Source organism: Rhyacophila brunnea, unplaced genomic scaffold (assembly GCF_057557595.1).
Source record: "Rhyacophila brunnea isolate RB1 unplaced genomic scaffold, BYU_Rbru_1.0 scaffold_22, whole genome shotgun sequence".
NCBI classification, from domain to species: domain Eukaryota; kingdom Metazoa; phylum Arthropoda; class Insecta; order Trichoptera; family Rhyacophilidae; genus Rhyacophila; species Rhyacophila brunnea.
In genome coordinates this window covers 25193154-25210191 of record NW_028232882.1, presented here as the reverse complement: position 1 = coordinate 25210191, position 17038 = coordinate 25193154, and the positions used below count along the sequence as shown (strand labels likewise).

At 34.1% G+C, this 17038-nt stretch overlaps 1 protein-coding gene across 4 annotated transcripts in view; it reads right to left on the bottom strand.

Moving 5' to 3' along the window:
• The window catches only part of lqf (epsin homolog lqf), a 42392-nt gene extending 25496 nt beyond the window's left edge, over window positions 1–16896 (bottom strand). For all 4 annotated transcript variants that reach the window (XM_085949764.1, XM_085949762.1, XM_085949763.1 and 1 more), the window contains exons 1-4: window positions 16651–16896; window positions 8862–8924; window positions 2097–2189; window positions 7–298 (exon numbers count right to left, since the gene is read on the bottom strand). In XM_085949764.1, the coding sequence (XP_085805890.1) occupies window positions 7–298; window positions 2097–2189 (385 nt within the window). In that variant the 5' untranslated portion in view covers window positions 8862–8924; window positions 16651–16896. The remainder of the gene's footprint in view (window positions 1–6; window positions 299–2096; window positions 2190–8861; window positions 8925–16650) is intronic.
• Between the last annotated feature and the right edge of the window lie 142 nt (window positions 16897–17038).

The window sequence follows — 17038 nt, the reverse complement described above, 5'->3', positions numbered from 1 at the left end:
TCTTACCTTGATCTCTGCCATCTTCCAAATATTGAAAGTCTTTTAATGTGTGTATTGCAAATATGTTCTCCTTGCATTGCATGGCAACCTTTTCCGTTCCGGTCTTGATGAGATACTCCATGAGGACGAGGGCCTTGTACACGTGCCGCCAGTTCTTCCCGTGGTCGTTCAGCCTCTTCCATATCATCTGCATGATCTCGGTGAAGGCCATCACGTTGTAGGTGAGGTCGGCTATCTCCGCCATGAGCGTACTGGACGGCCCCCATGGATCGTTCGAAGTCGCCTCTCTTACTTTTACCTAGGGTGCATTCAATAAGTCACTCGCTACGGTAACCGACGTCAGGCCGGGCTCCAGACGATGCGTTGAATCGTACGAATAGCCAAGAAGGTGGCTCGGACGACATAACATACATGAACACCAGCTCATGTTATACACCTCCCAGTGCCAGAACTATTGTCGTATTAGGCATCGACACATACAGAAACAACCGTGAAAGTCAATACCACCTGACCGAGGTATAGCCATCACCCCCTAGCACAGGTGAAGTTGTGCTACCTGGAGTACACCGATAACACTGTCCTATTTGACAATTCAATTTGGGGTATTCAATAGACAATAGACTGACTACATAACAATTCGTCTTGTGTTAATTTTCAAACCAACGTTTTGTGCAATAGGCAACTGTCCCGGTCCAAATTTCCCCCTGATTAGCGATGGGCAGAACGTCAACTGGTTAAATATTTGGAGGTACACATCACAAAAGAGCTCACTATCCGAATGGGAATGTCTGGAGCAATATTCAACTCGATACAGAATGTCTAGAACTCATGGCTGTCCGTATTCCGCGTGTTCCATAATTACATTCTGATAGTGCTTCTTTACGGTTGTGAAGGATGGCACCTTTACGAAGGCTCAGATCAAACTGAGCTTCGAAAAAAGATGCAGTTATAAAACACCCACAGCGTTTACCTGATTAAAAACTATCAATATTCGTACGAATCAATATCAATGGTCTGGAGTCGGCATTATATTAGAAGTGTCCGGACAGAGGCGCAAATGACTAAACCACACGCACGCGGACAAAATCACAATGTGCTTATGTTATTTTATATAGGTAGTTAACATGACATTAATAATGGTGTGACAATCGAAATAGATATAGTATATGATTAATTGTTCCTATCATAATTATAGTTCTGGACCTGTCAAAGAAGATCAGTTATGGCAATAGATCAATTTCTGAACCTGTTTTAGTTTACCATTAAAATCAAACAACGAATTAACTAAAACGGTTACTTTTTCACTTACGGCACTTGCCCACTCGAGTTGAAAATGAAGTGATTTACTATTTTCGACAACCAACCATTCCTCAGAATAAAAAAATGTCTATGAATAATATAATGAATATTAAACAGTAAAACCTTGATGTAACGGACTACTTCAGGAGAGGAGGTAACTGTTAATACCAAGTGTATTATATAATAAAGAAGGTTTTCCGAATGCATATGTTAAAAAATTAGTCACAAACCTACAAACTTATCTAAAGAATGGATGGGGGGAGCCACGGTCGAAAACTACCCAATCAATGGGGTTCATATGGTAGTTCATAGTTCCATTTTTGACCGTTCGTCAGATAAATTTGTAGGACTGTAGCCGTTTTTAACGAAACAAATAAATAATGCCGGCACGCGTTAAAACGACTGCAGAAAGTCACGCCACGCGATAACAGAACCAATTGCCACACGCCGAATATTATTTACAAATGGAATACGGACTAGAAATTTTGTCCATTAAATTTAGGTCCGCAAAATCGAGGTTTCACTGTAAAATGGAGTACTACACACACTGATGCTATCTCAATTCATAACACGGGTAGAGTTAGTTTAGGCTTTTATACCCATGGTGTTTTATATATTTATGTCTATCTCCACATGTTGTTTTGTTAGTTGCAGTTATATTAACTGACTTTTGACCAATGTCCTTTTGTCAACATACATTATCATCATTTTTACATGGTGTTTTAAAAAATATATAAGTGAGTACGTATAGTGTCGGAAACCCTGCTGTTATTGGCGGTAATTAAAAAAGTGGGTACCTGTGCATCGGAATAGTTGTGTGCCAGATTTTTGATGTTCCTACGTAGCCCCGCCACGTTCACCTGCATGTCGTCTTTCGTACCCCGCGGCATCTGTGCAACAAACAAAAATATTACATTTAATCTCATAAAAACGAAAATCCGTTGATACAATCTCCACTCTGTGAAAACCTATTATGTGATCCTCGTAGGATCGAACATGGCGATGTAATGTAATATATTAACAAAACAATGGTGGAAACGTCCGTAACGTGAGCGAAATTGTTTACGACAATGCGGCGTATTTATAACTGAATATTATTATTTGACGATTGTTATCCTCCAATTTGGATAAGGCACGAGCACAACACCAACATGAACCTCTCCAAACCTACCCGCTCCATACCACACATTGTCTTAATCGAGTGTATCACGAAAGCCTACGTGTAGATAAGGATGTGTAGCATAAGTAGTGTTTTAAACCTGGGTATATCGCAGGAGCAGATACCCAAGACAAAGGTCGCCAAGCGCTCAAGTGTACTTTGACTGATTTTATACATTCTGTATGGCATTCCATACACAAGGCGGTTATCGACGGCTATCAGCATTTATCTACAATAATTGGTAATTCGTAATACAGCGAAAATTGAATTTGGTAGACATGTCGGTCAAATTCGGGTATGTTCATGCTGGTGGATACGCCCGAACCCAAAAATTTTGTATTGAAACGTCAACATATCAACATAATCTACAATTTTATTAGTCATACATGCAATTGAAGCATGTAGTAAAAAAAATATTATGTTACTACTAGCTGCTACTAGCCACTCGATATTTGAAAGCTCATGGGGAACTATAAATTAAGGCGGCCGTGGCGTAATTATTTTTCAAAACAGTCGAATCTTGCATCTCAATTCTCAATATGTAAAATATACATACTTACTCTTCGCTCTCAAATTTAACACAGTCAACAAACAAGATGTTAAAAGATAGCACTTTTTGACAGTTCAGACGGTTAACTTATTGTAATAATTAATTACCAGAATACATAAAGTGATAAATGTGATATATTTAACATATTATGTAACTCATTTTGGATGTTTTTTTGGATGTTTTTTTTTGTAATTTTACCGAGGCTTTGACTGAGACTCGCTGTCATATCGCCTCTTCTCTTCTAGAAGGGGATCCGTCAATCAGGTCCTCACTCCTATTCTGTTAAAAAACTTTTTTTTTTTTTTTTGCCTAGCTCTTCCGTCTTACCCACCGCCAGGACACCCTTCAATTCGTCGACATTCTCATAGATATCTGCAATTCGCAGCTGTACTCTGTGAATTTCATATTTGGGGCATTGCAGTGCTATATGTACAATGTCCTCTAAAACATGACATTCATCGCAGAGCTGCGATTCGCTTCTTCCCATGAGGACATCAAATCTTTTGCCCATGGTGTGCCCTGTTCATAGCCTCAGTATTAACTTAAGCTCATTCCTCGTCAAAGAAGACTCTACAAACCAGGGCACCTCTCGTGGTGATGGTAGAATCGACTTACTCCATTTCCCCTTTTCTAATGATGCCCTATGGTGAAAATCTATCCACATACTATGGCACATTTTCTTTATAGCCTCATTCCAGTCCAGGTTTTCTGGTATCCACTGATATGGTATTTTGGATGTTAAGTGATATGTTAGAATGGGTCTAGGACGATTTGGCACCGGACATTGTTCTTTAAAACGGATGTTCTTTAAAAAAAAATATTCAGTATTATTATTTATATTTCAATGATTATATTATGATTTAATAGTTGGTGAAAATGTAAATATGCAGATGTAAACAATGGTTTAATCGTGCAAGAGTTTTTTATTTTATATAAAACCTTAGGCATGGTAATTCTCAATCCGCGATAAAGAATACATTATGTTAAAAGTAAAATGAATTCAAACTACTAGTAGTAGATAGAAAATGATTAAAATACCTCGTCTACACGTGTCTACGACAGTGCAGCGTCCAATTGTCCGGAGGCCAGTTGTCCCATTCCCGTTAGAATAGCCTCACCGGTATGAACTACTGGTTAATTTCGTCATAGTTAGATAGGATGCCCGTAGCTCAATTGGTGAAGCACATTCGTGCAAATCCAGTGGTTACAGGTTCAAGTCCTGTCGGACGTCGTATTTTTCTAGTTGTTATAATATATCTGAGGTGTATTCAAATTATGTACCTACATTATTTTATTGTCACGGTGTTACATAGTCAATAAGACTGTAGGTCCAAATTTGTATTATGAAATTTAATGGTTTCACTAGCGGCTGTCATTCATCACTCATTTGTTATATCTTGATCTATAAACGTATACAAAAATAAATTTCATATTTTTGCCTCATAAAATAAATTAAAACCAACACTACCATTTTTCCAAATTATTCCATGAATAATTTAGAGAAAATTTTCATGGTAGTATTTTGTTGTAAACAAAATTTTTCCCACATACAAAATACGAATTTAGTATACACACCTGTGCGGCTGAATATTTTATGACATCTTGAATGCAATGTGCCCGAAATGGATTTGACCAGACAATGTCAACACACAATGGAGATTAAATAATAATAAGGTCAGTGCGAATGTATGCATCTAATAAATACTTCAATTGTGTGGATTAAAGACACCAAGGTAATTACCCTTCAAGATTTTCTTCTAGAACAGCGTTTCCCAATATAGTTTGGACACAGAACACCATCACAACCGGGTGATTAAACAAGTACTAGTAGTAGAGCAATTTTCACATCAACGCATACCTATTTTATAATTCAATGAATAAGATTCAAGAATGTAGCATTCTTTATTGAACATTCGTATTTGAAAAAATCTTGAAAAAATATTGGTGCAGGGCGTTACTTACGCTTGCATAAATTGGATTCCGGACAATGTGCTTTTGCACGTTTGCTAATCACGATGAAACTAACCAAAAACTATGCATCCAAGGTGTTTCGTTTCCTAATAATTGTGTACATGTCTATTTAAGGGGGGGAAAGATTCAAACACAAAACTACTTTGAATGAAAAATCATCAACATTTTATTGCAGAGATTTAATTATGGACATTGTGTATAAATTGTTAATATTCGCATAGTTATATATATTTTTTTTTTAATTTATTACAATCCCATGTGGATCTGAGTAGACACACGAAGAGGTTTCTAATCCGATTTTTGCTTTACGATAAATGGATGTTTGCCACTTATTCTTGTTCAACCTATTAGGTCCATGCTCTGGATCAAAACACACATTGAAATTGCCAGACCCGGAATTCCAACCCAAGACACACGACTTTTTACCGTTCGGCCATTGCGCTGAAACTTATTTTATAAGTACAGTAATAAGGGGGCCTGCCGGTACCGAGATCCGCCGAAGAAGTGCTGCACTCTGGTGTACGTAACCAACAATAGTTGATCACTAAAAACAGTGAAGATGATATCTTGACTTCATTTTAGCTCATGAATAATATTAATTGACCACATTCCAAAGTTTTGTGGTCAATTCTCATCACCAAATTTGTACCTGTAATTTGTGGTTTAAATTTGGGCTACTTTGCGGTGTCATTATAAATTTAATAGCAATGTCAATAACGCAATTCATCCAACATTAATTATTAACCTATTTAATAAAATATATAGCAAGCAAGAGTACATAATAAACAACATAAGATATTTAACGCATTAATTCGCTAATTCATAACTTGACCAAATCTATAATCACTTGATATTTACCACAAGTTTAAATTAAATCTATTGTATAGCACAGTGGCGAAGACTCCATACTAGGAGATTATTGAAAGCCTACCTTCTTAAGAAAAATATTTTTTAATTGCATATTGACGAATTTAAATAATTACTTAGGTATATTCTATAAAAATAATTTAATCTGCCAATGACATGTGTCGTATATGTAGGAATGTATTATAAACAAAAATACAGATTACAGCATAAATATTCACAATTTTTGCATAGATAAATGAACTCGTCCAATTATTATGTCGCAAAAAAAGGTACTTATGTACCAAAGGAATAATTATTAATATTAGACTAAAATAGAATAACATGTAATAAAATGTTGGTCAATGTTTAGTCTATTATCGCATAATACGACTTTCGACAGAATTTTTGTGGACAGAAGTTGGAAAGATTTGTGCGGAAAAACGTTTACAAGTATACCCGCACATGCGTAAATCAATGAGGTGAGCGTATGATCAACAACCGATCTACTTTAAAAAAAAAAAGCAAGAGCGGAAATGGAGATTTACCTTATTGACTTATATTGGGAAAATAGCCATTTCCATGAATGTAATAATGTTCATACAATAGAATTCACTGGAAACTGATAATAATATTATAGTCTTTGTCAATATTAGTCGGTTAAAAATGTTTTTATTATTTTAACTGAAAATAAAGGGAAGCAATAAGCTCATTTTAAGACATCAGTTGAGTATTCCAATCAATGATAGCTTTGTAAGAATAGCTCACACACACTAAGGTCAGCCAGTATAATCAATAAATGTAAACTCCAACAGGTGACTCAATGCTAAACATATAATATATATATATATACCAATAAAATTTTGATGTTTCTATAATCCAATTGGTTGGATAATAAATCTGAATATATTGTTAATAAAAACTTAACGGTTTACAAGTGGTGATTGTATTTTAAGCCTGCTTAAAAGCAAAGGGTAGCTGTAGCATAAAAGTTAAAACTCTTAAAGGAAACTTGAATGAAATATAAAATTATGCCGGATTTCAAGACAATATTTTTTATCACAAACATCTTATAAATAAAACAAAATATGATTCTTTCAAATTATGGGCAAAAGATTTGATGTTCTCATGCGGAGACATATAATTACATTTCTTTTTTAATATACAACAGATCATAATTCATCACAATAAAGCGGTAGTAATAGATAGACAAGCCTTAGTGAATCACTTTTCTGAGTCACTTAGAGTTTTCCCAGGGAATCATTCAAAAGTAATGGGCAAGTCTTTATTAGAAATTCATACTGAGAAATTTTAGAGCCAATTTTTCGTTTCGGGCTCGATGTAGAGGCCATTTTCAAGAAATAATGTATTTTAGTGGACGTCTACTGTAACTGTTAGGTGTATGAATGCAAACACTGCTCTTAGGTGTATCAAAAAGGGGTCTGTTTAGCTGAGAGAAAACGTTGCTCTGAATAAAAAGGGGTGATAATATTATACCCCACGGATATTGGAACAATATTGGCTGAAAGACGTGGCGATAACTCAAAAGTTTATTATGATAAACAACTGTGAAACTTTCAGCCGATCTACCTGTTTATGGTCTCATCATAAAACCTAAAATTTCCCAATGTTATCCTATTATAAATCAAGCACATCAACAGATATTTGAAGCATTGCGAGCAAGCAGAAGTATTGCAAGCAATACTGATATGTACATTATAATATGGATTACATTAAATTTCCTTTTTCAAATTAGAACAGTTCGCCAATTTTTATCACCAAATAAACCCTTCATTGCAAAAAATATAAGCAAAATAAAATCACACATATCAGCATGTTTTTGTATAATTATAATCAATATTTTTATTCTTAATTGCCCGAACAATAAATTATTTTTGTTCGGGAGTAATTTATGGTTTATCTCATAGTACTGACGAGGTTCTGCATAAAAGGTTCGGATACATTATCACCTTATGTGCTGTCACAGTAATCTGCCGCTACAGGAAAAAAATATGTCGTTTTTCCTGGTATTTAAGTAAAATGTTATCAGACTGAAGCTCCCATCCCTAGCATATTTTAAACCTTTAAACGAACATTATCAGTTAGCAAAATCTGCTGAAATGGTGACAACAATAAGGTACACGTATTGAGCTACATCGCCAACCCCATAACTCAATGAACGTTTTTATTATGTTCTGCATGCCTACACATTTTCGACTCACGTCAAAACGCGTGCTCTTTGTTATTATTTTTTTTCTCTGTGGATTTTCTATTAAATTATTATATCTATGTCTGGCGTTTATGTACATTATCTATGATCTACTGGTTGGGTTCTGTTCAAAATATTATCTATGGATGCGATATCGCAAGTACTTTTAACGTACGCATATGTAGAAACTGTTAAAATTAATTGAAATTACGATGAATAATGAATAATAATTCAAAATACTAATAACTTAGAGTTCGCTCTTTCCATAATTGAATTTATAGATAGTGATCATTCAAAATATTCTGCGGAATGATAAACCATAGACTAAATTTGTCACCGTGCCATAGACTCGCCAACCGTGTTATAGATCATGCATGTCCGGCTGGTCGATTGCGGTTGGATTTTGGTCGCACCATTGACCCATAGGAAGATCTGCCTAGGTAGTGAGGAAAAAAGAAAATGCGAATCCAGCGCTTTAAACCGAGACATTAGTTTCCTGAAGGAGAGTAGTTTGGAAATGAGCAGTTACAATGAGTGTCCAACAGAAGATCAACAGTAATCATTTTCAGGACGAATGGGAAATTCAGTATTTATTTCTTTGGAATGACCTACGCATTCAACCAAGTATAATACGTTTGTTTATGTTAAAAAATGGAAGATTGTTGTAAATCACTGTCAGTTTTAATACCGGACAGTAAGTAGATCACAACTTACTGAAAGTTGGACATGCCTGTTATATGTTATAATCGAATCGTTGAAAATCTGAGCAATATGTAGATCGTTTGAATGGGTAAAATGAAAACTAATAATATGGTAATAATTTGACTCACCTTTGCTTAGTTGATCAATATTGCTGATTAGTTGTCAATTCCAAATGCTTTTTTTAGCCGCGTCTGTAAAAACAAAAGAATAACAAATTTAACCAATCAATTATTCCAACAGGCGCGTGCGTAGCAATAGGAACAGGGTAAAATGTGCAATTAATGCATTTTTCCCTATACACAATATAAAATTACAATTTTGCAATTATGCATACATCTATTTAATTTGTATCGGAAATTATCATCAAACGTGCAACACACAGAAGGCAGTGACGGACCCAGGCAAAGTAACGCCCTTAAACAAACTTAAAATTACGTCCCATTCTATTTTTAATCTCAAATTAAACGTAAATTTATTACTTTTAACATTAGACAGTAAGTAGAAATAACTTATCAGCGCTGCAGGAGGAAAATAATCTAATATTCACAAAACCTACTATGAAAACTTATAATATTAATATTCCTTCCTTTATTTGCCGGCACTAAATAAGGCATCGGCTGCCTATCCCCACAGGATGTCACTGGCAATGAGTTATACATAATGTTCGATTCCGATAATACAATCTTATCCGACACATTGATTTTGTATTAACACGTCATGTATTTGCATCCAGAGTATTTTCTTAAAGAAGTGTGAAGAAATGGTTTTCGGGTAACATAGGGTATCACTGGGCACTAAGCACTATGCACATGCAAAGTCTCTCCTTTAGTTCCAGGTAAAGTCCAAATATGACATGCAAGATTTGAGTTCAAATCACACCTAGTCCAAGATTTCTTCATAGTTTTTTTTAAATAGATATAAATGTTTTTGAGACTATTCCAAAGTATGTCTTTCAACAAATTTGAGGATCATGGAATAAATAGAATTCCAATAGGCTTTACCGGACTATACACTACATTTTGACGCTGGGTTTTGAATGTATGAGTGTCCTACGAAAATGAACCTCACATTATAGAAGTGCAATAGTGAGTGTTGCAACCTTCAAATACAACAATATTGAATGAGCGTCACTGCATAAACCGAGAGCAGTTGTCAGAACGAAAGATAAGCATATTTTTTACACGTGCTTAAGTTTATCTCATATTCCTCCACACTCGAAATCGGTTGGCCCTTACTCCACACCCGTTAGGTATTTCAGTTCCCATTATTTCAGAATTCCCTGCGTAATACCATTAAGATTGAATTTAAAATAAATTGTTACTTATATTTTAAATATTAAATTTTCATTGTGCTTTGTAACTCTTTAGTAGGTACACAATTGGGAATTATTACTTGAGAAAGCATGAAGAAACATAAGTATTTTTCCCATGAATGCAAATAATTATATCAATGTTGCACTACTTGGTAGCAAAGATTTCTGAAGAATAGTAATATATAAAATGTTAATTGAGGAAAAGGTTATAACTAACAAAATGGTCCAAGTTGACTTTTCAACGAAAAAGTGTTTTACTGCATCTGCCGGACAGTTTGATCTATAAAAAGTGGTGATATTGTAATGAGCCTCGGTGCTTCAAAACTTATAAATAAAAGAGAAAACAGGAATTCTCAGGAATGCTGGAAAGCCGCATAAAAGGATATAATGTACCAGCTAAATAATCTCCTGTTCTGGTAAGTATAAAAACGTTCCACGTAAATGGCAATAATAAAGAAGAAAAATAATCTGATTTCGATGTGTCAGTATATACCTATGGAATATCGAGAGTTTTACGAGTCCTTGCTTACTGCCGAATGACCGACGGCTAACTATACAGTGTAATAATGTTGTAACACAAACACCGTTGATACTGAATTAGACATGGGAAAATGTTACAACCAACGTCAGTTACAACGTTATCCCACGAATTTTCAGTTATTTTTGTTTATTTTTCAGTGTTAAATACAATTTAGGTTTTATTTTTTTAGTTTGAAGTCCGAGATAGTCGAACAAATTTTTATTAATAAATAACTGCAAAAATAAGAAAAATGTTGTTTTCTTAAGTCATATTTTGTTGCTTACAACCTTTTCCAGGAGACCCACTCAATCACTTAAATTGTAGAAGACACAAACTAAACTTGAACTCACTTTAATTATGATTTTTCATCGCGCTAGTTTCTACATTATAGAATCGGCAGTATTAACACAAACAATGCACTATAATATAGTATAAGCATATATTATATGATGTAAAATATAATGTTTATTGTGAAAATAGTCAGAACAGTTTTAGGGGTACAAAATTGACCACATCACTGGCTAAAATCAATGCAAACATTTAACTGTCAGCAAGTGTGAATATAATATATGTCAGGCATCCGTTTATGTAAGCGAGTGTTCGCATTAAAGGAAGCCTTACAATTCACGTAAAGAGACGGGTAAACTTGGAACAAATCGAATCAATGATACTCTTCGATGTTGAAAATATGACAAACTGTACTATTTAATTTGTAGTAACATCATAACTGTTATTTGAATAGGTAAGTATTATCGGGAAACACAAAATTAATGGGAACTCGCTTACCCTACCAAGTGTGATATAATAGGCTACAGATCTCAAGTATAGAAAAATATGGGATAAACTTAAACATGCATTAAAGAATTATAAACAGCATGTCAAAAGAAAGTGAATAAATTGCAACTAATACAATTATCGTTTTCATACATAATTTGAAAACATCTCATGCATATACCTACCTAAGTACTGGAAAAAATCCATTTTAGAAAATAATATGACACCCAACGGAACTTAAACCTGTAACCGTCGAATGCGCGCCAGTGTGCATTTCCAATTAAGCTACAGGCGTCCTACTTAATTACGATAATTTTAACCAGTAGTGCTTACATGAAAATGCTTATTAAATTGCGTTAATAATGTTGTCTATATTAAATCACGGTAGGTATTAATTAAATGTCTTAATTAACAACCGATGTCACAGATTACTTCAAGTATTTTGTTTTTATAGCGTACTTGCACTTGCTAATTTAATAAACCACTTCTTTTATTCAACGAATAATTCACAAGATTTGAGAATGTAACATTATAATATATTGAACATAGCTCCAACAAGTTCAAGTCCCATCGGGTGTCATATTTTTCTCTGAAATGGATTTTTTCTAGTAGGTATATGCATGAGATGTTTTCAAATTGTTTATGTTCAATATAATATAGAATGTTACATTCTCAAATCTTTTATTACAATTGTTTTTATTATGGGATCATCCATATAATATGACATCACACCGTAAAGGGAGGGAGGCAGTCTGATATAATGTGATGATTAATTCTGATAAAGGATTTTGGGGGAGTTTTCTGAGAATAGAATAATCCATAAGAACATTATACAGGAAATCATAATTTTAATTGAATTTGTTTTTTAATGAATTGAGGGGGGAGTTCAAGAATGTGACATAATTTAAACAGGGGGTAGAGTATTAAAAAAATACCGAAAATTGTGTAACAAACTTCATTTATGAACGATCTCATTCAATTCATTCATCCCATTCCCCGAGTTCAAACTCACAACTGGTCAAAAAAACGCATGTTGTTTTTTTTCAATGTGTATTCTATCCAGTGCCGTTGAGCAAATGGTTAACAACTATTCCTTGTAAAAAATCTGTTAATATGACATCCACTGTGTAGGATCGTATTCTGTGACCATTGTTCCCTGTAAAGTGTGCGCTCGCACACCTACCAAAGTGTGTCCGCACACATGTCTTCATCCCCCGCATAGTCCTCACATAAACATTTTGTAAAAGAAAGTTTCCTTTGCCAGATTTTAGTAATAACTACAGGTGTAGTGTACGTAACAAACAATTCAAGTGAACAATACGATTGCTTGTACAGTTACATATATAGTACAATTTTTAAACGTATTAATTATAGAAAACTTATCCCCTAAAAATGTCAAAAAGGAGTGGATGTGATATTTCAAATGCGATCATTAAGAAGAAATCATGCGATAAATTTAAATTGGAATGGCTCTCTAAAATCATCGAAACAGAAATGACATCTTCAATGCATTCGAAAAAAGTAAGAATTGGTGATATATTTGTTCATTCGGAAACAGATGATTTTTTCAAATGCATCATACGCTCCGCAGAAAATATGCAAGGAGAATTCACGTCTGGAAAGAAGTGGATTGAATGGAGGTTGTATCCTTTAAAAAGGCATTTAAGTCAAAAAGTACACCGGGATGCTATAACGAAATTGAAAAATTTGAAAAGAGGTGGACTTTTGAAAATGATGACGGAAACACCCGAAGAACGAAAGAATAGGATTGAGATTGCTGAGTACAAAAAATCTGGTTGCGATCTAGTCAAAGTTTTAATCTATAATGTAGTATTGGCTGTCAAAATAAAATGCTTCTATGCTTTCTTTACAAGATATTCGTAATCATGTATTTAGATACACAGATATTCCCGAAAGCTGACTAAGTAAAAATTATGCGTTCGAATTTGTCAAATGCATTAATGCAGTCATAAAGAATTTTTTGACGAATCACTCTCAAACTACTTTATTTAAGTCTCAGTTTCATATATTAATAATTGTTAATGAAAGTATCTGTGTATGTTTGCGGGGGGGGGTGTGTAAATTTACCGCACCGGGTGACGAGCGACACTGCTCAGATGCGTTGATGATCCGCACACACAATACAAAAATTAGAGGGAACGTTGCCTGTGACTAGCATCTAACATGACAATTTACTTTTTTTTTACTATTTTACTGTAGGATAGGATGTTTAGACTTATTTATTCTTCTATGATGAACAAAATCTACTAAAATAATTATTATATAACATTATATCTTAATATAAAAACGGTGACACACCTATTGATGAAACATATTATATTCATACAATAAATTGGCAATATTACATATAACACACAATAAAAAGAAACAATACAATCAGTATAGAAAGATAATTACCTGTTTCAAAAAAAATGTATAAATTTGTAAACACATCCTTTACAGGTGATAAAGAAATTTTTATTTATGAATAATTGTAAAATTCAAATGAAATCAGACAATCAACTGATAAGGCAAGGCAGCCAATGTAGACATAGATAAGAAGAGGTGTCAACACAATTTGTATGAAAATTTTGCATTATTGCACATGGAACCAATTTTCACTAAGTATAAACCGATGTTTATGTGAACTCCATTATAATGGTTAAACGGAAAATATTGAATCTTTCCCAAACTTTTCCTGCAATGGAACACTTCCCAAATCCAGAAATTTTAACAGAACACCTTGTTTATTTTATAAGGTAGGTAGGTAAATTATACATAATCAATAAAAATGTTTTTAAAATGAGAAAAAACAATAATACCCTATCCATCCAAAATTTTCGAATGCGATTTTACGCCAGATGGCGTGCGAAACGTATAATTGCGTTCATGAAGATTTTGTATATAAGCATCTCGCCGAATCCGAGCACAGAATGCCCCTCTACCATAAGTTTAGCGAACCGATTGCAAAATTTGCCAGAGTCGATGTTTGACAGATTGCAACTGACAGCCCGCGTTTGTTGATAATTAATTGTCATAGGTACTTGTTTTTTTCCGTATTTCATTATGATTCAGTGAATTATTCTGATTATTGTCTAATGGTATTATCTATTTTACAATTGATCCTATATTTGGTGCTTAATTTTATTCAATCATGACTGCTTTATTTATACTAAACTTTGCTTTCGTAGATGAAGCTAATCTACAATGCCGCAAATTTCGTAAAAGCGGTGACACTTTCATATTCAAGAGTTTTGTTAGTAAATACACATCAGACGCAGATTCATGAAAATCTAAAAAATATAATATTATATTTTTAACAACTCAATTCACATGATTGTGCTAGAATCGATTTATGCATAATAATTATATGGTAGGTAGGTAGGTACCTATACTATCATGATAACCATTTACTTTTATTTGTTTACCCTCTCACGTTAATAGATGTCCTATAAATAAATATTGTAATGAATGTAATGATTATAAATTTATTCAATAACGTTTATTCGGCATTCGGATGGCCATAATGTAGTATTAAATCAAAAAATAAAAGAAATATGAAAGTATGTAATAGCGAGTTCAACATATAGAGACTACTAGGGATATCTAGCGGCAAAATGTGAAAATTTATCATTTATTTGACAGTTAAGCGCCTATAGACATCAAAAAGTGACCATAGAGGAAAATATTTTTCTGTTTATATATAAGGAATACTTGTTTCAAATAGACATGCAAACACCGTTATTTCAATGGAGCATTATGGAACACGAAGCGATTTCTGTACACAGTTTCGCACGCAGCTCCATGAACGCTCGACTAGTTAGTAAATGGTTGTAAACGGAAACAGCGTAAGTTTGGAGGGTAATAAACGATTCGGTTTGGCTTATTTCGATGGATACCCTATAAGTAATTGTTTTTAAAACATAAAATTTTTTAATGACTACAATGATTTTGTGTCCTCAAATTGCAAATCTTCTTGATATCAGGAACAATATTATAAAGTTGAATTCTTATATCTGGTGTGGCATCGAGCCCGTTGCCGGACTTTGACTTTGTTGGAGTGTAATAAGAAAATCCTGCTTCGCATAAATATGTCGTAGTAAACGGAAGTAATAGCTTGATAATAAGCCAATGAAGTCGGTCTTTGCGGCAACCAGGTCGGACGGCCCGATGGGCCCAACAGCTGGTTGGAATGACTCGATCATCTCTTCCCTCTCAGAGCACATTCTCAGACATTTGCAGAGGACATTCTCTGCCACATGGACCTGTCAGTTGAGTGAGGCGAGTTCAAGTTCAAAGAGCTCGGCAGTGAATCCACCATGGCCAGTCAAAAACTAACTGGTGTAGTGGTCAGGAGTCAATTTGTGATCATTGGCCGCAGACCACATCGCTTGAAGAAAGGATTGTAGCTGATAAATCTCATACAGTGAGTAGTATCTAAGTCTAAGTGATATTATAAGACCTAAAGGGCGACCAAGAGACCACTGGATTAATGAGATAATCAGATTTAGCGAAAGTAAGTATGCGGGAACAAAAGACAAAGACAACCAGAAGAGGCCTTCATTCAATCGTAGATGGTTGAGATAATGGTGATGATACTTAATATTTTGATAATAAATTAATGTATGTAATTAAATAATTACTTACTATGTACACAATTTATTATTATAAACAAAATTAAGACATCAACTTGCTAATTGAGTACCTACCAATATTAAATAGTTATAATTATGAATAGTATTGTCAGGTCAGTATGATAATGTTATCAAAAGTACTAACAACACTGCTTAGTAATATGAAACTGTTGTGGAGGAAATGAAAATAGATAGGAGACTAGGAAAGTATATTTATCTAGAAATCGAGTTACTACCTCTTTATCTAATGTCCCTATAAACATAATACAATAACGCGTAAAAACATTTGTGCTATTAAACCGTTAGACTAGTTAATAATAATGTCAAAATACCTTGATAAAGTTTTCTTACAATCTCCTTTCAAATTTCGATTCGACACAAACGTCAAACTGTACCATTGACCACAAAAATGAAAAACACTATTTCAACTACAGTTATTCAGGTTATAATACTGTTGGAATGACGTTTATTTACGTCAAGTACTTCAACACATAGGCCTGTTTTGTTTTAATTGATGCAGGCGATCTATCATGTGACCGAATATAAATAATATTCAACCACAATAATGTAAACATACGAAGGATTCCGTGTCGCGGCTTTTAAAACAAGGGAAGTTTCCCAAAGAACGACAGATACAAAGAATCGTGACAAGCAACTTTAAATAGCCTTAAACTCACCTACTGCGGCAATTATGACTATTTTTCGGCCGAAAGGCCAATCAACTTTCCAATGAAAAATCACTCTTATCACGAACACTCATAAGACACCATTATAGTGCAAGCATATTTAGACGGGTTATTTTATAATCAATTCAAATACTGTCACTGTAAATACATATAAAGTTTCACTTTTTCAAAAAAAACTATTGAAATTTCTGGGATGTCAATCCGTCTACTTTTATGACAAATACATTCAAGATGTCTGCCGTATCCGGTTAAATACTATTGTGAAACGTCAAATGAAGTAAGTTAAACGTATGAGATTATTCAGGCGATTTTCTGTCATGAGGTTGATTATACAGCAAAAGAGACGCGAGTGCAGACATTCTGTGTTTTCGCTTGAATG